The sequence below is a fragment of the Falco rusticolus genome, chromosome 4 (genome assembly GCF_015220075.1).
Source record: "Falco rusticolus isolate bFalRus1 chromosome 4, bFalRus1.pri, whole genome shotgun sequence".
In the NCBI taxonomy this organism is placed as follows: domain Eukaryota; kingdom Metazoa; phylum Chordata; class Aves; order Falconiformes; family Falconidae; genus Falco; species Falco rusticolus.
Window position 1 is genome coordinate 73,096,541 of NC_051190.1, and position 23,157 is coordinate 73,119,697.

At 43.1% G+C, this 23,157-nt stretch overlaps 1 protein-coding gene across 2 annotated transcripts in view; it reads left to right on the forward strand.

The window, feature by feature from the left end:
• The window catches only part of RSU1 (Ras suppressor protein 1), a 110,144-nt gene continuing 86,987 nt past the window's right edge, over nucleotides 1-23,157 (forward strand). For both annotated transcript variants that reach the window (XM_037384025.1, XM_037384026.1), the window contains exons 1-3: nucleotides 1-116; nucleotides 349-460; nucleotides 11,492-11,542. In XM_037384025.1, coding sequence (XP_037239922.1) covers nucleotides 352-460; nucleotides 11,492-11,542 — 160 coding nt within the window. In that variant the 5' untranslated portion in view covers nucleotides 1-116; nucleotides 349-351. The remainder of the gene's footprint in view (nucleotides 117-348; nucleotides 461-11,491; nucleotides 11,543-23,157) is intronic.

Sequence of the window (23,157 nt, forward strand, 5' to 3'; positions counted from 1 at the left end):
GCGCGCTTGCGCGCGGGGCGGGGGGAAATGGGGCGTGGCGGGCGCGTGCAGCCGCCGGGAGCCGCCCGCCGGGCCACCGACCGCTGTCCGGCCGCGTCCCGCCACGGCACCGCGCGGTGAGTCGCCCCGGGGGCGGCGGCGGGCCCGTTCCTCCGCCCGGGGGCGGGAGGGCGGCCGGCATCCCGGTCAAGGCTCCGCTGGGCTGGGCAGGGGTGGGTGCGGGGGCCGGGCCGGGCCCCCCCCGGCGGCGCGGAGGGCAACGGGCGGGCTCGCCGCGCTCGGCCCCCTCAGGGCAGGAGCCGGCCCCCGCCGCGGCCGCCTCACGGTGTCCGTTTCTGCCCCGCCCAGACCATGTCCAAGTCGCTGAAGAAGATCGTGGAGGAGAGCAGGGAGAAGGGCCAGCCCGAGGTGGACATGTGCGACCGCGGCATCTCCAACATGCTGGACGTGCCCGGCCTCTGTAGGTACCGGCGGCGCGGGCGGGGCGAGCGCGGAAACTTCCTTATTAGTCCCGGGACGCGCCGGGGGCGCAGCCGGGCCTGGGCGGGGGGGCCGGACCGCCCCGCGGCCGCGCTGGGGCTGTCCCGAAGCTTTGGGCGTCGGGGGCAGGGGGGGGATTCGGGGCAGGGGGAAACGCTGCTGCCAGCTCCCGACAGCGCCGTGACGAGCCGCGGGTGTGTGCTGGAGAGTCCCTGCTCCGCTGTGTCGTGGGGAGCTGGGGCTGTCACCTCTGCCCGTCTGCCACCCTGCGCGTTCCCTGACCCTCACTGCTGTCGTTATGGCATTTGAGTGATGGGGAGACTCTGCCTCCTGTCCGCGCTGGCCTCTCCCTGCTGCCAAAGCAAACCCACCAGCCAAGTAGCATCTCCATGGGTTTTTGACAGGGAGTGACAGGCTGGTCTCTGGAGGAGGGTAGGGTAACACTGTGTTACAGATACAGCAATGTCGTACTTTGGGTATTCCGTGATTGCATGTGCTCCCAGAACTGTGACAGTACGTTGTTACCGGTATGTTGCATTTACTGTGAATTAACCACAGCAAATGCAGCGTACCAGTAACAACAACTGTCACAGTTCTGGAGAACGTGTGAATGAAGTGCGAGGCAGGTAACTTTGCCTTGCTTTTGCTTTAGTTAAGAGTACATACAATGTTACGGTGCAACTGATAGGCATTGTGTTGTAAGTTGTGACTGGCTGTAGTGTGCCACAGGCAGAAATCTTCCTGAATGCATGATGTAATGAGAAAAAACCAAAATCTAAACGAATCAACGTTCTTGAAACTCCAGCCATATCCTAATTTAGCTCTTTACTATGTTTTTTTAAACTTGATAGCAACCTAGGGAAAACATAGGCCTGCTGCTGAATGAGGTAGGTGCCCTGGTGACGAAGCATACAGAGGTGGTGGAGTTACTGAATGCCATCTTTGCTTCAGTCTTTACTGCTAAAACCACCCCTCAGGAATTCTGAACCCTGGAGGCAGGAGAGAAAATCTGGAGAATGGAAGACTTTCCCTTGGTTGAGGAGAATTGGGTTAGAGATCATTTAGGCAAGCTTGACATGTGCAAATCCAGGGGCTCCAATGGGATGCATCCATGAGCGCTGAGGGAGCTGGCAGATGTTATTGCTAAGCCACTCTCCATCAGCTTTGAGAGGTCATGGAGAACAGGAGAGATGCTTGAGTACTGGAGGAAAGCCAGTGTCACTCCAACCTTCAAAAGGGGGCAAGAAGAAGGACCCAGGAAACTACAGGCCAGTCAGTCTCACCTCTGTCCCTGGAAAGGTGATGCAGCATCTCATCCTGGAGGTCATTTCTAAGCATGTGGAGGAAAAGAAGGTTATCAGGAGTGGTTAACATGGATTCACCAAGGGGAAACCATGCCTGACCAGCCTGATAGCCTTCTGTGATGGAATGACTGGCTGGGTAGATGAGGGGAGAGCAGTGAATGTTGTCTCGCTTGACCTCAGCAAGGCTTTATGTGTCTCCCATAACACCCTCATAGGTAAGCTCAGGAAGCGTGGAGTTGATGAGTGAGGACAGTGAGGTGGATTGAGAGCTGGCTGAATGGTAGAGCTCGGAGGGCTGTGATCAGCCACACAGAGTCTGGCTGGAGGCCTGTAGCCAGCGGTGTGCCCCACAGGTCAGTACTGGGTCCAGTCCTGTTCAACTTATTCAGCAGAGACCTGGATGAAGGGACAGAGTGTACCCTTGGAAGGTCGCTGATGTTAGAAAGCTGGGAGGAGTGGCTGATGCACCAGGAGGCTGCGCTGCCATTCAGCGAGACCTGGGCAGGCTGGAGAGTTGGGTGGCAGTGAACTTAATGAAGTTCAGCAAGGGCAAGTGTAGGGTCCTGCGCCTGGGCAGGAACAACCCCACGCACCAGCGCAGGCTGGGCCTGACCTGCTGGAAGGCAGCTCTGCAGAGAAGGACCTGGGAGTGCTGGTGGGCAGCAACTTGTGCGTGAGCCAGCAGGGTGCCCTTGTGGCCAAGAAGGCCAGTAGGATCCTGGGGTGTGTTAGGAGGAGTGTGGCCACCAGGTCGAGGGAGGTAATCCTGCCCCTCTACTGTGCTCTGGCGAGGCTGCATCTGCCGTACTGGGCTCCCTGGTTTGAGAGGGAACTGCTGGAGAGGGTCCAGTGGAGGGCTGTGAAGATGAGAGGCCTGGAGCATGTCCCTAATGAGGAAAGGCTGAGAGAGCTGGGCTGTTCAGCCTGGAGAAGAGAAGACAGAGGGGATCTTATCAACGTGTATGTGTATCTTAAGGGCATGTGCCAAGAGGCTGGGGCCAGGCTCTTCAGCAGTGCCCAGCAACAGGACAAGAGGCAATGGGTGCAAACTGAAGTACAAGAAGCTCCTTCTGAGTATGAGGAAGAACTTCTTTACCCTGAGGGTGATGGAGCACTGGAACAGGCTGCCCAGAGAGGATGTGGAGTTCCCTTACCTGGAGATATTCAAAACCCACCTGGACGTGATTCTGTGCAACCTGCTCTAGGTGAACCTTCTTTAGCAGGAGGTTGGACTAGATGATCCCCAGAGGTCGCTTTCAACCCCAACCCATTCTGTGACATATGAACTCATGTTAAATAGAAAGCTTCACTGTATTTCCATTGGATGAGCAGTTGTTTGAGAGAAAGTAGTGTTTAGCTCTCACTTAACTACAGACTCATTTTCAGAACTGTACTTACCCATTTCAGACAAACTAATGCATTAAGAGTGTGGGGCAGTGACAGGGTACTCTTGCGTTTGTGAAGTAGACATGGTGCCTGCTGTCAGCACTAAGACACAGGACTGATTAGCCAGCTTTGTTCTTTCAAATGGTGGGGATGGGTGGGAAGGTAATGTTAAAGCACATCAGTAATGCTAAAGTAAAAAAAAGCTTTTCTTGTGCAAAGACTGTTCTGGGTTTGTTGTGTAGGCAGGGTCAGGGACCACAGTGTGCGACACTGTGGTCCACAGCTGGACCTTGATACCAAGTTGCTAATCAAGCATCTGAAGCTTTTTTGGCAGGGAGATCCCTACATGAAGTGTAGACTTGTTGGTACCCTAGTCACACTGCATCAGAGAGGTCTCTGTGCAGATAGTCTTGGTGCATACCATGTGACTTGGTTTGTGTGGGGACTTGGGGCCTTCTCCAATTTGAGAAGGAAGTTAGGGGAGGGAGCAATGACTGGTTTCTGTTTGGTCAATTGAGACCACTTGTAGCTTCAGGTATTCTGCACTCTGGCAGAGATTTTTTTTTTGTTTATCGCCAAGGTATTTGCCACTTTGCCTCTGGAGAAGGAATAGTTTCCTCCAAATATACCTTAAAAAAAGTAACAAATAGGTATTACCTCTGGATTTTGGGTAACTGTTAGAGAAAATGTTAAACTTGTTTTCTAATCCTCTTATCTGACTCCTAATGGATGATTTTTTCTAGTATAGATCAGGTGTTTTGGGTTTCTCTGGCTCTCAGAACTGGCAGGGAAGCTATATGAGTCTGACTTTGTGCCTTCCCTTCTAGGTGTGTTTGATAGCTTTCCAACGTGTTGCAGTGTTAGAACTTGTCTTTTCAGAAACTTTGGTTTTGGCATGAAATAAAGATCTTTGTTAAAATCAGCCATCATGATTCATGCCTAGTGACAGTTCTTTCACAGTATCTTTCTTCTATGAGGGCCACTTGCAGATGTTCAGAGATTAGAATAAGTTTAGGTTATGATTAGAGGGAACATTTTGGTGGTGATTTCCCTGGTTTTGGCCATTTAAGGACGTTAACTAGGTTGCAGGATATTCCTAAGTTACTGTGGTCAGTAGCCCCTGATAAGGGATTTCATCTCATGTAATAATTTAATGGTTGTGAATGCCCCTCCCACAGTGGCCAGTAACTCTTAAAGTAAGCTGCTCTGTAAAATCAAGAAAGGACCAAGCCTTGTCCCACTGCATATTTGAGTACTTGCTGCAGAGTGGCAGGGCAGTGGATTCATACTTAAGCTTTCTTTAACTTAATGCACATAGAGTTAATGCAGACACAAGGGTTTGGAACAGTGCACCGTGTAGCATCTGCTCAGTGTGCCAATCCTCTTCCTTCAGGTGCAGACCTAATCTTGTCGTGTGTGTTTAAAGAAGAAAAATCCTAAGTGAACATAGAAAACTGGTGTTATATGGGGGTAGAGAGAGGAGAAAAGGGAAAGGGGAATATATGCCCTGACTTGGATAGGGTTCTCTTTGCAGTCTAGTGAATGACTTGCTACGGTACAGGGCAGCCACTCGTACTTTCTTTTAGTTTGACTTCCACCTTCTGTAGCAGCTGTGGGAGAGGCAAAACAGACCAAACTTGCCTTTGTCAGATACCAATGTATCTTTCCACGTCCAGGTGAAATACCTTTCCTAGCTGGATGGAGATTGACACTCTGTATTTGAAACTATCTTCAGCTAGCTTAGACCTAGAAGCTTGACAACCTCTACATCTCTTCCTGCTTCTGTGTTTAGTAAAGGGAGAGGGGAGTTACCAGCTTGTTTAAAACGTGGTGTTCAGATTTACGAAGAAGAGTTCAGGAGTTCCTGAACCACCGCTTGCTCAGGAGTTCATGAATGCCATTAGCAGCTGAGTTCTATTTTTGGAATATTCCTCAAATCCAGCCACTTCCCTGTTTTCTCCTAATGACTTAAAAGTACAAACTAGAATTGTGCTACAGGCTTTCAGGGCACCTGAATTTTTGAGGCTTTCAGAAATGTAGTATGATAACTCTTTTCAAAGATTTTCTATAGGAAAAAAAGGTTTCATTTGTGACTAAAAATATCCCTTTATCTAGGTGTTCTGTGCTTTAGCTCATCATAATAAGGCAAAGACCATGTGAAACAGTTTTAAACTGTAAAGGCTTTCCTTATTGTTCTAGCATGCGATAAAACAAGTGTTATACCATTTGTGAGCACAGCTATGCTATAGTGGTGCATCCATACATGAATAGTCTTAGAAAGTGTCTTTCCCTATGGAAGTGGTCTAATGTATTGGGTTTTTTTTTAATTCCATGTAGTAAAATAAATAGAGCATATTTGTTTACAAAGCAGTCAGCATGGAGAGGTAATGATAGAGAGCATTAATGTATGTCCTGTAGCGTGGACAGTCAAGTTCAGGAAATAGGGCATGCCTTTTCCCTAGCTTGATGGTTAGGGTGTTTATTGGTAGGACTTTAAACAGCCATCAACAATTATGGAATTGTTCTTGGAGTAGGGCCTGGTCTCTAATCTCTCATTTATGTATCTTTAAGTGATCGATATGGAGAAGCTATGAATTAAGGAATTATTTTGGCCAAATAACTTGAAGACATCTGCTGTTCTGTAGTCTTGTCAGGGAAGGAATATTGGATGAAATCCTATTTACTCTGTAAGTGTTAATTTGCTCTCGTTATCATTCCATCTGTAAGCTATTCATATCTTACATAAGTACATGCTGGTGTGGTAGGAATTAACATGCCTGGAATTAATTATCAGAAAGTTAATGTTGATACAGTTGTCCGCTCCTAAAATAACTAAAGCACAGAAGATGGAGGGGCAGGCTACTTGTAAGTCATTTTGTACGATACTGCAATGCTCGTGCTGCATTAGCTTCCTCCAACGGCATGGACAATGTCTTATCTTGGTTCAGCAAGGTCTCTGGAGTCTTCCTGTTTTGGCTTTGTTTTTTCCTTTTAAAGAAATATAATTAAGGCAAGTCTTGTGATATAAATATTTATATGTAAAGCTGACTTGCAGTGCATAGCAGCACTATATGAAAAGGCTTGATACTAAGGCCAAAAGGGAAAAGCTGAAGTATTCTTCCCTTGACCCACTCCATTTCAAAGCAATAGTAATGAGAATTTATAGTTACTATGCAAGTAAATTGCTCTGGCAAACGGTAGTGTCCTGAAACTCAAACTTCTGTGTGGATGGATATTGGTGCGTTCTTGAAATCAAATTAATTCATTGGCTGTATGCTAATTACTGTAACGTTAACAAGGCATATGAGGTCTTGCAGTCCTCAAGGACCTGCTTCTTGGCGTCTAGGGGCTCCCCTGGTGGCATCATAGAGAGGTTATAGTACTTCTTCTGTGGGAATTGCAGTGCCTTTTGGATCTCAGGGGATGGCACTCAGGGTGGATTCTCTGACCTGTTGAGTGATCCTCAGCGAGTGAGTCCTGCTAGTTATGCTTACCTGAGCTGCGTATATCCAAAGCAAAATGGCCCCACCGGGCCCCTTTCCGCCTTCTAGATGTTACTTGGGAATCTTAATTAGTTGCTTAAGACAGATGCCTTTAGTAGAAGAGCTGATAATTTAGTTGTCATGCAGAATTGACTTTATATATAGGATGAGGAAAGCCACAGTCAGCTGTTCCCACAGCACAGTCCTTTTTACAGGAGTAGGCGAGTGGCAGCGTCCTGAAAAACGTGTTATTTCCAGAGGCTGGCTGTTTCCACACAGGTCAGTTTAATGGAAGTGAGCAAATTCCCCTCCTTGTAAGTAGTGACCAAATACCACTTTATATCTAGTCTTCCTTTCCTAAAATGCTTGTAAATCTGTGTCTGAACTGGTAGTAGCTGTGGACCTTTCAAGACTGAAAAATCTTTTTTGTATCGATATGGCTAAAATGCTGCTGGAAGTAGTCCAGAGCACAGATGCCTGAACCTCTGCTCTTTTCAACATCATATGAGGATGTTGCCTTTTCATTTCTTCAGGGCATGTCGGCCTGCTTTGCAGGTCAAAGATGCAGTGGGGTTCTTTGTCACATGGATAGTGGGCTTTAGTCAAATTTGGACAGTAAAGTCCAGATTTAAATGTCTTTGGTCTAGGGATTTTAGGGATTTTGGCCTTGAAATTGTTGATGTTGGGACTTCGTTCTGTATAGACAGACATGTGAGAAGAAACCCTTCTGAAAATATACTCAGTTGAAGAAGACAGTGATATGACAAATTAGGAGAGGGAGTAGTGAGAATAATGCTTGTAAGATTATGTTGTTAAAGGCCAGCAGTACACATGGCTTGATGGTTTATTCAGCAGGTTTACCTTTAAAAACGAGATATGCAGAGAACTTTGTATGGTACTTAAATTCAGCAGCGAGTTTGATGTTAAGAAGACCTGAGTCTATAGCCCCAAAGCTTAACTGCCCTTAAGTAAGCATCCTCACTTCCTATGTGTAGAAATTAGGAAGTCATGTCAGGAAAGGGTCACCATATGCGTACACATGGATTAGATCATCGTCTGTCTCAGTTATCTATTAGTAAAACACTTCCTTTTCTCACTTTTGTTTCTTGGTTCAGTCTCTAAGAGATCCAAAGCAGGTACTGGCATGTGTGCTGCTGTCTAGCACTCAGTGCAGTTCAGTGACTTTGTACTTCTGTGGTGCAAGTCAGTCATGTGAAAGTAGTGTCTCCTTCTAAGCTGTTTTCTTGCAGGAGTTAGAAATATTATTTGATATCTTTTTTCTTTGAATTAAATCTTGAGCTCAGAAACTGAAAATCCTAAATGCTACCTTTAGTCTCTATGAGTTGTCGTTCTGATTTGTATGCTTTAAATGGTTGTTTCACTGAGCGGGGTGGGGTGGGATCAGGACTGCTTCCTCACCACTACCTTAAAGAGTTTTATTTCGATAACCTTGGACATGTCAAGCCTTAGTGTCAACAAATAATCATTCATAGAAATCATATCCTCTTCACAGAAGAGGTAGTTCATAGTCGGAAAAGAGTTGAGAAAGGCCTATCAAATTTAGTTCATATATATATATGAACCTTTCCTCATGTAGTTTCTCAGTTGGTCTATCTGCTTATTAAGAGGTACATGATGGGGGTTGCTGGGTTTAGTTGAACAAAGTCCATTATGGACTCAAACAAAGGAAAGAACAGATTATCTGAATTTTGGATTCTGGCCTGAAGCTGGCAAAGCTCAAGGCAAAACTAGAATGAACTATCAAGGCCACAGAATTGTGGTGACAGGTGTCTTTGTTCTGCTTTAATAAACCAAAGGAAGGATCAACTTCAAAGGAAAAAAGAAATAGTGCAAAAGTTCTCTTGGAACTGACTCTGTGCCTGGCCACCTGATTTGACTTCCCAGTCCCTGCACCTGCAGTTCAGCAAGGATGTTGCAAACCTTTGCCTGGCAGCAGCGATGCAGGGGTCCCACCTGGTAGGAGGCCAGTTGTCTGTTGTGCTCAGGGTGAGGTGCTGATTTTTTAGTGTGGGGGTGAGGTAGTGAGAGTTGGTTGTCTTCTGCTGCCATAGTTCAACGTCTCTGCTTTAAACCCCAATCTTAAAGTGAGGTGGAAGCAACTTTATACAGTATCAAAAAACAATAATAGATTTTTTTGAAAATGCAGATTAAACAAAATCTTTACATTCTGATACGACTGTCATGGGAAGGGCAAAGGAGAAATTCTGAAATGTTCCTGTACCCCAGATCTTCAAGAACAAAGCTGGAATGCCATTTCCTGGTTCTGATGCCAGCAGCCAGAGCCCAGCTCTTTGTAATGTGCCACACTTCAGCCTTAAAGGCACTCTTCAGCATCCTTAATGTGGAAAGCTGCCCGGCATGCAGGCGTGGTGGCTGGTAAAGGCACCGTGATGTAGCTAGTCTTCACCGCTGCCACTGTGAGACAGACTGAGAGTACAAAGCTGATGGAAGACTTTGGTACATGCTGTGTGCTTTTTTCCTGCCTTTTTGATAACCTAGGATTTTATTTGAACGTTTGAGGCTTAAGGAAGATACTACTTGACTAATTGGACATTTCCTTTATTGGCTTATGAGAGCGAAAAGGGCCCTCTTGGACAGGAGGCCATTACGTTGGTAGGCACACAAGCCGTTTGAGTTGTAATGACAATGTCCATTACTCTCCTTGTGGGCTAGGAGGAAACAGGCTAGGGCAGAGTAGGCAACTCCACTGCCTGGCAGGAAAAAGATTGTGTCTCTTTTAATACAGTAGAGCAAGGCTGATTTCTTGTTGATGCTGGTGAGTCTAGGCAAAGCCTCTGAACTCTGGAATGGCTTGTTTCTTAAGTTAAATGCAGGAAAAGGTGTATTTTCCTGGCATTATTGGTGTCAGTTTGGATCTGGCTCTGACCTAGATTAAGGTGCCTTGGAGCTGGAGTTGCCAGACTAGAGCACTTCTCAGGATGCCAGCTGGTAGGGTTGCCCTTATGGTGTTGTGTTCTTACTAGTCAGGGTTGGATATAAAGGGCCCATGGAATGTTGACTTTTGCTGATTGTCACAGCTATAAAATACCTAAACCAAGAGAAATAAATGCATAAGGAGTCCTTAGGCATTTATTCACAAGCTTGTAACTATCTCTAGCATGTTCTCTCTTTTTTTTTTTTTTTGGTGTAATTTGCATTCCTATATTTAGCTATATGTGCAAGTAATCAATAGTGTTAAATGGTTGCTTATGGTTCAGATGCTGATGTGTCTTTCGTGTTTTACTGCTTGGAGCTCTTTGTGCAGGCTGCTGTTCTTGTCTGCCCTTTAGTGCTGGTTTTTCTACAATACTCTTACAGACTTTGTATGGGCTTCTTTCTCTGTCCTGTTCTGCTTTGTGAGATGGTGCAAGCAGTACTTGGAGTGCTCATATTTTAGGAGAAATTCAGGATGGGTGCACTGTTTCTTCCTTTCTCCTCCCTGCCTTTCCTTCCTCCACAACCTGCAGTCGCACAGGGAACTGTGGTGATGCTTCTCTTTCGTTTTTTTTTTTTGTTGGTTTTTTTTTTTTTTTTTTTTTTTTTTTAAGACTGAACTTTCCGATCCATTTCTGCCTTTGAGTGACTGCTTTCATTCTGCTAACAGGTTATATTTGCCTGTGGTAGGTAAGTTATGAGCTTTCAAGGGTTAGCTGAAACAGGTTGCTATATCACTACTTAAAAGCTCTCCAAGCTCTTTCCTCCAAGTTGCAGTTTAGTGAGTATTGATTAGCGTGGCCAGTTTTCACCCGTGCTCGCCAGGATATCTTTGTTCCCAAAGGCAGCAAGACCTCTGTGGGATGTCTCTGGACTAATGTTAGTGATGTTCATTAATCAAGGAAAGCTCTGAGGGATGAGAGAGGTAGCACTACAACTGTCCTTCAGGCTGGAGAAGTTCCCAACTGCGTAGGAGGTCCAGCCGGGTGGTTCCTAGAGCTGTTCTGAAGTGGCTACACTGGAAGTAAGGAAAAGGTGTAGGGGAGGAAAATCTCTCCGTTTTTCTAGTGCAACAAACCCTTTTATGGGGAAGGGAAAAAAGTTTAAGAACACTTTCAAGGTGTGAGTTTCTCCCCTGTCTATTTAGGATATTTTTCTGATCAGATACCATTGTCAATTACAGGCTTTGGAGCTTCAAGGGAAAGCGGTGTTGTGGCGGGTGGAGGTAGGCAAGAAGCGATGTAAAGGACGAAGAAGTGTAGAGGGAGTGCCGGTCTCTGTAGCCCCCCTATGCCCCACGCCTGTTTGTTCAATAAGGTGGAATCTGAGGGACTTTGATCAATTGGGTCATTCGTTTAATTTGAATAAATATTTCATGTTGTTACCTGGCCGTTCAACATGCAACAATGATGCTAGTCTGCTGCTGTCCTTTGTGGATGTGAGGTTGTAAATGCAGCTGTTGGTACTTGGGACTTAAATCTAGCAGTGATTTGATAGTGAATTTGGAATATGTGGAAATGTAAGTGCTTGTGTGGCTTGTGTTCTGTTGGGTTAAATGTTTGAGTACCTATCAGTTTTCGCTTGGGAAGCATTCAAAGGTCGGAAATGAGAAAAGTGTTTATGAGTCCGGAACTAAACTTCTGCTGGGAGGCACCAGTACTTACTGCTCCAGTTGTGTTTGATGCAGTAACAGAAAGGTGAAGTAAAGAGGCAGAGTAGTAGCTGGCTATGTCCTGAAGTCTTGAGCTTGTCTTGTTTATTGTGTACACGGATCTGGGGTTACTGGAGCAGAGGGAATAACTTGCCTCTTTTTTTTTAGGCTGAAAAAGATACAAACTCCCTGTTGCCATGTCTGTAAATGAACTTCTCTCTCTTCACTTGCAGTTACGTTGTCTCATATCACCCAGCTGGTTCTGAGTCACAACAAGCTCACAAGTAAGTATACTTCTGTTTTCAGACTTCATTACCCACAGTTGAGCAATGTTGAAAAGCTGACACTGCTAGTTTGGTGTTTTGTTTATAGACTGCAGTGTCACTGTTCAGAGTGCTTCTTGGTGAAGCATTTTGTTAAAAATAAAGAGGTTAAGGATGTGACTTAGCAGCTATGTTCAACATGCCTTTCCAACTTCACTACAGATCTGCCATGTACCTGGAAGATCTGTAATTCTGTCTTGTTACCAGTTCAGCCGAGAATCCATTCCCTGCCATGGCTCTGAAATCCTTATGTTTAGGTGAAGACTTATGCATTTTATTTTTAACTGTACCAGAAATGATAGAGTTTGCATTTTAGTAGACGGATAATTAATTTGACCGAAGACAAGTGAGAACAAATTACAACTCTGCATTATATCTATAACGAAACATGTGAGCAAGGCCAACTGAATGTGAGCTTTGGGCATGAAAGTCAAGCAGTCAACTTCTGTCAAAACCAAGCTTTTGAGTATAAGCTGTCATGCTTGTGCTGCACACTTCAGTTATTACCTTGTGGATCCTACTTCCCATAGTAAAGAAGCTCTTAAGTGAGGTGATGGTGAATAGCATGTCACAAGAGCAACCTAAGTGTGAGATGAGACTTAGTGGAGGCAGATATCAGACTGATTTTTGCAAGGCAAAAAAATTGGTTTTTTGTAGGAGCATGCTTCAGGCTTACCCATCAGTGACTTGTGCAAATGTTCCTGCTTCTTGGTTGTTGAAATACAAGCAGTGAGTTTCATCTAAACCTTGTTACTATGAATCATCTAAAAGGAAAAGAAGTGTTGGTTTTGTTGATGTTCTGCTTGTCCTTGTCTGCGCTCTGCCTTTGCCAGTGGATTGCTATCTCATCCAGTCCTTCCTTTTTTTGGAACTGAATTTTTTAAGAGTATGTGAAATAGGGAGGTGAATGGAACCTCCAAAGGGGGTGCATGTTGAAGAGCTGACTAGGTAGGTGCTTTGGCTTGTATCAGACTATACCTGAGGAAGCCTTTACAAATTGAGATGGGTTTAAAGAAAAAAAAAAAACCAACAACCAAAAACTACAAACCAACCAACTGATAAAATCCAACATATCAAACTTTAAACTACTTGCTGCATGAGCTGTAAGATGGTATGTGCTATTTAAAACATGTATTAACGCAAAAATCTCACTTAAGGCTCTAAACATTTGCAGAGGATTAAGCATGAGGAAAAAATGAAAATATTCTTAGATTCTAGCACATAAACATTTCTTCTCTGGATGCAGTTTATTGGGTACTAATGTATATCTTAAAGGGTTTGTAGCATTAGTGAATAGATAAAATTATGGACACTATGTGAGTGGCTGTGAGAGGTATGAATTAGTTATTCTAGGCCCTGCTTCTGATTGCGTAGTGTCCTCTAGACTGGCATCTTGCCATTTGTTTTTGTCCCTATAGTAGTTTTCGAAGACATCTCTCTTTATAAATATGACCAGCAATGTACAGCCATCTAACATGTAAACGATCACCAGTGGGTAAATTCAGGGGCAAATTCAGGCAGGGAGAATCATAAGCATTAACCACACAGCTCTACCTGTGGTTTAGGAGGTCATGGAGTTACCAATAGCTGCTTTGGGAAACCATTATGGTAAACTTGCTTTGGGCGTATTGCCCTCTGGCATCTGTTATCAGCCACTGATGGAACTGGGTTACAGGGCCACCCAGCTGGTGGCTTTTGTGTTCCCTCAGGTCACTGCAAGGAGACACCTGTCTCTGAACTTGAGCTGCTTAAAAGCTAGGTAGTTAGTTGTATCTAGCCACTTCATCTTTTTCTGCAGCTTTTGGAGGGCTGCAGGCACCCTGAGGTAGCAGTTCATTCTGCACACTCTGTCTGTTGCTTTGTGGTCAGACAACTCATCCGATTTGGGTACCTAGTGCTGTGAGGCAGAATTTCTCTCTAGCGTCGATTATTTGTGCTGGTGTCATCTTTCTGTATGGCTGCTTGCCTGGCACAAGGATGAAACAGGTTGTAAGCATTACTCTTGGTAAACTTGACTATTCTTTCTTTGGGATTTGCAAAAATCCTACAACTTTGAAAGGTAACAGACTTTGAAGGACTTAATCTCCCTGTGATACCTTAAAAATCTTAAATGTAGCTTAAGGGTGAGTTCAGCTGAACACACGACTGTCTGGGTAGGTAGCAGATACCTACCTTGCTCTGAGGAAGAGAAGACAGGCTGAAACTCTTGCAAAGAGACTTGAATCATGGTACCTTGGCTGTCTGAGAACTGAGCCTGTGGAGGGTTACGTGCTTCAGCATGAGCACCAGAACTCAAGCTAAGTAACCAGCCGATGTCCTAGCTATGAGTTCTAGCTGTAGACCAGACTAGGGGAGGAAAAAGATAGGGTAATAAGAGGTGTCCAAGAAGCATGTGTTCAGGGTGACTTTATTAAAGAAAAATTGGGAGTTCACCATTTATTTAAAGTAGCTTCATTTTTCAGAATAACAGTTTAAGGATTGCCACTACTATAAAATTGTATTTATGTTAATTCTCAAATTTTAATTACTTTTTTCTTCTAAAGTAGCCCTTAGATCAGCAGTCTGCAAGTGTATCTGTTCGCTCAGCCAAGGGATTCTGTTAGCCTTTCTAACTGCTGTGTTTGGGTTTCTTTTGTGGGAAGGTAAAACCACTGCTTCTCCCCAGAAGTAACTCATCAAGTCTGAAACTTACTATTCTTTCACAAATTGATGTAGACATTTAAATAGACAGCACACATTTTTAAAAGGCTAAATTTCAAGTTCATATTCTCGTATTTGACACTGTTGACCTAATCTTTTAAGCTGTGTAATTAATTGTCTTAGCAGATTGTTCTTAAAATGACTAGGAAGCTGGTGGCAGTGACACTTGACATGCTACACTAAGGTCATATTAGCATCTTCTACTAGTTTTCTGCCATTTAAATGAGTGTTCCCCTTGGTTTTTTTTCTGCTGTTTAGAGTAAATATGTCTATCTGGAAGAATAAATACATGTAAAAACAGGATATGCATATTTTTATGTAACCACAGTTCATATTTTTGCTAGCAAACTCTTAAAAGTAAAGTCTCATTAGCAAGTACGAGGACTGCACTATTAAATCCATCATACTGCTTAGAATATTTTTGTGGCATCCTTTTTGTTAATGTTTTTAGTATGCCATTCATACTGGTCGTGCTTTTACATTTACATGTCTAAATCATTCATTATCAGGAGTACTCAGATCCACTCTGGAGAACATTAGGCTGGTTTTTTTTCAACTGTCTGAAGCTGCGCTAATGGAGGAGTCTTGAACTGGCCGCTTCTGCTCTAGGTAGCTTCTGAAACAGTTGAATCTGTCCTTGGCTGCTTGATGAGAACTTCTGTGTTTCAAAATCAGAAGCAAAACTCTATGGGAAGCTAAATTCCTGAGATTCTGCAGTCTCGTTGAACCAGTTGCTGCGTAAGTGACAAACCTGGGATGATTCCACCTTGGGGTCTCCTGTGACAATCCAGTTGAAAGCAGAGGGAGAAAGTGTGTATTTGTGTTTTTTCTTAAGTTAGCGTAGACATATGGGCCATGTCTCCATATATTGTACTGGGTGTTTTTCATTCCGTCATTTAGTGATTTAAAACCTTCTATTCAGTAATACAGCCGAGAAGCAGAATTAAAGCGTCATGCTTATGCTGTTAGCCTGCATATGTTGTCTGATCCTGACCCAGGTATCTTTTGAACCCATTGGCTAACACCAAAATAAATGGACTAGAAGTCCTGACAAATGTTCCTCAAATTTGTCATGTGGCTGAATGATAGAGATCTCCCTTCAGTGTGGTGGATTGATTTGGGTGGATGTGACCAAGTTATCTTTGTTCCATGTCTTTTGATGGTAGCTGGGGCATGTAGCGGTGACAGGTGGCATTCACTTCTGGCTCAGTGGGATTGTTAATAGGACATACATAAATAAATCGGAGTAGCTGTGCTGGAGGGGGTACAGAGGGAGTTGGAACCACAGGACATACTTCTGAAGAAGCCATGCTTGATGAGTTTGGACAATCACAAGTCCTGTTTCTGCATTTTCTGTGCAGCAGTAATAATGTTTATGGGTGTCCATTCTACTGGTTTGTGCACTTCTACTTAGGACTACTTCACCCAAGTTTGAGTGGAACTTGAAGCCTGCAAGTGGTCTTGGCCACTTGCTCTTTCTGACACCCCTGTGTGGGATGGAAGTGAACTTAGGATGTTGGTGTAGATACGCATGTTTTGCAGGGCCAGCCAGCGTGCTTCCGCTTACGTTGCTGCTGGGGTGGCATGCCACTCGCCTGTTATGCTGTGCTTGGTTTCCAACAATTCGGACTGTACTGAGGCTTCTGAAGTTTTGTGTTAAGGAACTTCTCATAGAAGTTCTGGAAATCAAACTTGGTCCTACTTTGTTCATATGTCTTCAGCTAGAGTTTGTAGTTTTGTAATGGTTCTGGGGGACAGGTTGGGAATTGTAGGATACTGGGATGTCTGAGGAGCTCAGGTCAGGGAGAGGAAAAGCATATTGCCAGGTCTGACTGTCTTTTTCTACTCTGGAACTTGCCTCATGTTGTTCCAAGTAGGATTGTTTGGAGCTGTGGGAGACTGTAAAATACGTGAGTGAGTATGAGGGTTTTTTTTCCAGCTGGCAAAAAGGTTTAAAGGTTTGTGTCACACTGTCCTGAGGGCTTAAGTTTTGTGTGTGGGGGTTTTTTTGGTTTTTTTGTTTTGTTTTTTTTTTTTATAAATTGGTTGCACTAGAACATTAAATGGCTACCTTTGGGGGAGGGGGAAAGAAAAGTACCTTTGCAGGCTCAAACTGAAGTCAGGAGGGCTAACCTGTTAGGCTTCACCTTTTGGTCCCCTTATGCCACTAGACTTGGAAGTGAGCAATAATTGGAGCAGAATTCGCAGCAGAGGAACTCCCGCTTCTAAAGGAAACTGAGCACACACATCGTGGCTTACGCCTTACCTCACTTTTCCTTGCAGGCAGCTGTTTGTGAACTATTTTGCCATTAAGTATGCATCGGTACTCAAACTTCAAGACCTTAGCTCAAGGTATTTTCCAGCTACCTAAAGCATATACAAAATTTCACATCCACTAAGTGTAGTCACACTTAGTATCCTTGTTATGCTGATGAGGTTTGACAATTAAAATCCCTGTACTACATCATGAATAGGAAGTGTGCTTGAAGAGCTTTCAGAAGCTGAGGTTAACTGTGGTCCATCCCAGGTGTGCACAGAGGGGAAGATGTGACTGGAAAGCAGGCTGGGATGTTAAAAGTTACTTCAGCATTGACAACAGGTACGAGTGCCGGTCATCAGTACTCGGTATGTGCACAACTATTAGACTGCCAACTTGATGTGGTTTATTTTCACTTATTTTGGGGATATGCTGTACGTTTTTGATGGCTTGTAACTATTGTAACAGTTATTTGACTTGTCTGCCTGAGGTGAGTAATTGATGTTGTAAGCATCAGGGGATATTCAGAGATCGCAGCTTTTCTGTCATTCTCCGGTCGCACCTGGAGCCCCCGAGTGCTTCTGCTGTCGGTGGAAACACTGGTGTTACGGGCTGTGTCCGCTAGGGGTCACTGTTTAAATAGCTTTGGTAGTTCCTTTGGTGGGAAGGCGCTAAACGCTCCCGGTAGCAATCAGCCTGCCTGGTGGTTGGTGGTGGACAGCTGCTCAGTTTTTGCTGTTCTCCTTGGTCTCCTTAACCTCAGGTGATCCTGTGCTTGCCAGCTTCGCCGTAATCTTGTACTGCCTTTAAATGTTCTCAAAAGTTGTCTGCTATTCATCGCTCACTCCTGACTATTTTTCTATTCTTTTGCTCTCGTGCTCTGATTCCTTGCCTAATGTTATAAAATGTCTGAATGACGAGAGATCGGGAACAACTATTTTTTCCTCAAATTTCCCCTGTATTACCTGATGTCATGTTGTTTGTCCTCTTCTGCCGTTCCTCTGAGCTGCTGTCCTGTACTGTCCTCTGTTCTTTCCACTGCTTCTGGCTTGATTCCCAGGTGTAATGCTTTACATATCTTTAGTCCTTTCCTTTTTGTGAGGTGATCCGTTAGGGTTTTTTTGCTTCTGGTTCCCATTTCCACACCTGAATTTTGTTTCAGAGTTCACTTTCTGATCCTGTCAGAATAGCTGTGTCTTATTGATCATGTTCCTTTGACAGCCACGCAGTCACCCTTTATCATCCTTGTACATTTTGCCTTCTTCCAGCAGAGCAGTTCAAAACTTTTATCCCCGCCCCTTTTTTTTTCTCCCCTAGTCACAGTTTACTGCTGCTTTGCTCTAGCATCTCCTTCTAAATTGTCTAGCTCTGTGCCTGTGACCAGCACAGAAGCTTGTCCCTTCATTGCTGTTAACCCTCTTGACTATGTCCTTGATCTTACTTAACATGCTACTAAAATCCTGTGGTGTCATTTTTATACGAGGGCATCTCCTTTATAAGTCACCTTTCTCCCTGTAGTGTATACCTAGATCTATTGGAGGTAGTCCAAAGACAGTTAGCAACATTGCATCTGTTTGTCCTGAATTCCTTCCCAGTCTAGCTCCTTTGTCTTCTCCAGCCTGCTGAAATGTGTTGTGGTGTCTCCCACTGGTATTGTCTGACACTTCACATTTTGCCTGCTATCAAGTTATTTATATAGCAAACTTGCTGACTTCTGGAGGGAACTAGCTGCCCATATACTCTTTGTCTCTTGCATTGTCCTCTACTTCACTTCTGCCTCTGCTTCCTTCTGGTAAGTCATTCCACACTGTTGGACTGACATGATATACCCCCGAATGGTGCAAGTAAGCTATCTGCACAGCGAGACAAGGCCTGTGTCCGAAGCACAAGACTTCTGCCTGACAGTGGCGCCTCAGCTCTGCTTGGGAGTGGGGCTTTAAATTAACTGTAAGCCTTTCATTTTTCTTACATATTTTGATTTGTTTTTACTTCTTACTTCTGGTGCAGTAATCTCTAAAGGGAAATATCTTCGAGTGCAGTGCACAGGCGGGACATGAGGAGAGAAAAAAAGAGTTCCCTATACATACGCCTTACTAAATTTGTGACATCTGAGTTCTACGCAAATGTTTAGATTAAATGCCTTGTTAGCTTTTTTCTTTTCTCCCTGGAAAAAAACCTAAACCTTTGGTTCTGAGAAAGTACAGATGGTAGAGTATTTTAGCTTTAAATATAAACTTTAGTTTTAAGAAGCTTTGGGAGAATGAAGCAGAAAAATTTGAGAGAGTTTTGTTCTGTACTGGTATAAAGATTGCATGCTGAAACTACCCCAATTTATGCATAAACTAAATTGTCAAAGTCTGTGCCGTATGGCAGCAAAGTCAGTTTTGCATCATAAGTAAGTATACATACTAAACAGAGCACTAGACACAAATCACTTGTCTCTAATATAGCTCTTCAGAAGCTGTTGTTCTTCTTTTATTAAAAGGCATCTGCAAACATATTAACTCCTTTTTGTAAGTCTTAATGTTTTGACATGTTCTACTGTAAACTTTTTGTGTCTTTACTTATCTCCCAGTGGCTTAAAATAGCTGCAGTTTTTGTTGTGGAAGCCCCATATAAATGATCTTTCTCGATGTGTACGTACAGGTTATAGTGAAGAATTATTGGAAAACCTCTTGCCAGATACAGACTATTTTGAAGCTGGCATTTTCAAAGCTAGTGAATGTTGCACAAGTGCACTCGCTTCATTGAAAAGTTTAATTTTGTATCATTTTAAAGAATTTACTAACAAGCCAAGTGGAATTTTTTTTGTTGCTAATGATGTGAGAAAGATGTGAGAAAGCGGATTTGGTCTAGGTTGAGGGCAACTGGATTTAGTTTTGTATACTTGGTTTTGTACTCTATTTTCTATATGTTCTTTTTGTTCTAGTGATTCGGTGTGTTGGCTTGAAGTGGATAACGACAGTATTTCCCTTCAGACCACTCACCTATCTGGCCTCTTACTCTTTCCGTTAGTGCTCTGTTTCAAAAATACTGTAGAGCAAAAGAACCCTTAGGATGAAATAATTCCCTGATCTCTATCTGAGGATGGGCAATTTGTGCTAATGTGGTTTCTCTTGTCTAGGAGGAGTATCTGCTGTAGCTGGAAATGAAATGTATAGTCAGCTGAAACCTGGAATCGGCTAACATAGAGGCACGGGGAAGACTGTACCATACAGACTGGAAGAAGTGGCTTTAAGTACTGGGTATAGGGAGCCAAACTAGGGAGGGAGTTTAGTTCATTCTCGGCTCTGAGTGCTGGAACAAGAACATCATGTGTAAACACACGTGCTGACTTTGCTTTTGAGCAGGGAGCTTTTTTACTACAGCCTGTTCCTGTGTTTGTGCTTAAAGGACAGGTTGGTGTCTGATAAACGGTGTCAGCATGGCAGTCGGGGGGTGGGGAAGAGTCAGTTGATCTAAAGTGGCAGTGAAAAATAGTCCTATGGGAGTTCTTAAAAACCTCTCAGTAGTATAAAAAGCATAAACTACGAATATTGTCCAATAAAATGAATGGAAATTACAGACTACTTGTTAGGTACAGGGAAAGCAGGATTTTGTAAACGAGCACTGCTAAGCACACAAGTACGTTGGTATTCCTGCATAATAGGGTGGTGACCTTGTCCTGTGAGGGGTAACCTATAATACCTGTTCAAAGGGCATATTTGGTTAGTCCCTCTCGTAAACTGCAGAAAACACGCTGAATAGACTGATATAAAGAGAATATTGAGAGAGGGAAAGATAGACATGCTGAACTTCAGCTGGTTTGATTTACCTAAAACTGGCTACTGTGCAGTAGTGTGAAACTCTGAAAAGACCATGCTCAAACAACTTGAACACCTGAATGAGACTCACAGGTTTAGTGAGACCGTTTGTAATTGCATTTGGTGGAAGCCTAATAATAAATCTCAATTTAACACTATCAGCTGAAGTTCTAAAGTCCTGCGGAAGTTATTTTTCTTAACCGTTCCCTGCTGTTGAAATATCAACACATACAGATGATCTGACCTGTAACAAGGGGATGTAGCCTGTGTTCTTCAGCTTTTTGCATGGTGTACTACATACTTTGATGTCAGGAGGAAAAAAAACCCTGAAGTAGCAAAGCATCCTGGCAGAACTGTGCACTCCTCGCAAAACAATAATTGAAGCTAAAGATGCTGTGATCTACTATAGTACTTGCATGTCACACTAATTCAAAAAGTTTGGCTAATACTCTGTTTTCTTCAAAATTATTTGTAGAAATGAAGGGGCATGGTTATAACCACATTTTTATATTTGTCTTCACCTGAACAGTACTGTTCCTTACTGCTGCAAGAAAGCTAACAAACACAAGATTTTTTGTGAGCTATTTTGGTATGGATTCAGTTCTTTACTGTTAAGTGATGTGTTGTCAACCTAGTAATCCCTTCCTACCCTCAGCCCCTGGTTTCTAGTGTTTCTCTCCAAACTGTGCATCTTAAGCTTTCTTCTCTGAGAACAGATTTGTCCTTTGTCTTCACTAGATGTCACTTGATTCCCAGTCTTGTCTCAGCCTTTCTTGTGTTCACAGCACTTCTCCTTAGACTCCGACTTGTAAATTAAGACTGTTTATTGATAAATGGCTTTGTTAGCACAGGAGCACGTCAGTGAGCTATAGTATAATTTAAACATGTTCATAAGAACGTTTTCATAACTGCAGTGCTTCTGTGGATAATTGCAAAAAAGGACACTACTGGTTTCTGGAAAGGGCTGAAGATTAAGGAGGCAAGTCTGTTTTTAATGTGTTCAGTGTGAGGAAGGCTAGTATCCATCTTTGGAAGAGGGTGTAAGGAGGGCAAAAGGGGAAATTTGAACTTCATAATGTGTAAATTAAGTACTGTATGCTTCGCTTGGGATCAGGATTCTCTCCAGTTAACTGCCAAGTATGATATCAGCATGCCTATGAATATTTAAAATGAAAACTGTTGTGTTCTCCCTCTGCTAATTCCTCTTGCATTTCGGTGAAGCTGATTGCTTCTCTCTTAGTATAACAGAACCCTTGTCAAATTAATCTAAACGTGACTCCAGCTCTAAGAGTACACTTATATTGGATGCACAGAACGCATTATATATTTAGTATTCTAAATTCTTCCTCCCCCAAGAATTGTGAGTAACATTTCATGTCTTTATGACCTTTACTCTAAGGGATCCTTACTCATGAAAAGTTCCTGTTGATACTAACTGGATTTAGCAACAGTCTGCAGAAGTGGGTTGATTATATTGTACAGCCCACAGGTTTTACCTTAGGCTTAAGAAACCAGTTTTTCATTCTTGGCAAGAAAAACCTTACTGGGATCTACACTGAACTGATAGGACTCTCAAATGTCTGTGCTGGGTTCTCTGCTCTGTGTAACTCTTGACCAGCTTTTAAGTGGAACAGCTTAATGAGAAACTGGCATAGTCTTATAAATCTCTTCTGTGACAAGTAGTGCTATTTTAATAGCTCTTCTGGAAAAATATTCCCCTAGAACCTGTAAAGGTTTGGAGTACTACTGAACGTCATGTTCCTAGCTTCTGCAAAATTACTTCATTAACTAAAGAAACATTCTGAAAAAAACCCGGAATTCTGCAGCTTAAAGTTTCTAAAGATGTGGATGCTAAAGAAACTAATCATATTTTAAATAATGAACCTTCTCATTTAACTTGGTGCCTGATTCAAAACCCATTGCATTCAATGGCAGGTTTTCTGTAGCCTTTGAATCCTATTTATTGAGGAGCTCGTAAGCTTACTCACGGACACTTTTATGAATAGGTAGGTATGACAGATACCGTTTTCCAAGCAGCAATGGGATAATGTTTATCTTGAATGTTCAGTGTTAAGGTATAAACAAACTGAAATGTTTAACTCTGTTTACATACTATGTGTTCCCCTCATGGAGATTTACAATTTTACTAAATAATTTCATTTGTCCAGTTTGGTAGTTTATTGACTCTTACCATGTTTTTAATCTGAGCTTTCCTGTCTAAAATGTTTTATATTTTTAATTGTTTTTAAATTGTAAAGGAAATTTTGATAGGGGTCTCTTATTAAGAGTGTCTTCAGAAATGTTTGATTTCATGTTGGTCCCTACTAAATACAAAAAAACAGACTAGATTTCATCTTTTAGATGAAAATCATATCGGGACTTAATCTTGCAAACACCTAAGTTTGTTTACTTTTGAAACTTTTTGTGAGAATTCCTGTTGTTTTCCAGTGCTTCGCAGAAGCTTTAAGAGAAATAATCCTGGAGATCATTTGCAGAAATACTTTCTGAAGCCTGTGCATTTTCAGCTGTATGAAGGGACCTGCCACCACAAGAAGAGTTTTATTGAAACCTAGGCAAATGACTAAAGAGTGGCAGAGTGGAAATGGAGGGGAAAAAATGTGCCTCCTTTTCTTCTCTTCCATTTTCTGTGTTCTTCTTCCTTTGTCAGAGGTGGGGTATACAAAAGGAGCTGGATCTAGATGTCAGTTCTATGTAGTAGTACGAGAGCCATTTGCCTTCCTGCTTTATGGGAAGGGGTTACATCTGAGACACTTAACCCCAGGCTGCTTTAATGGATTTAAATGTTCTTAGCATTT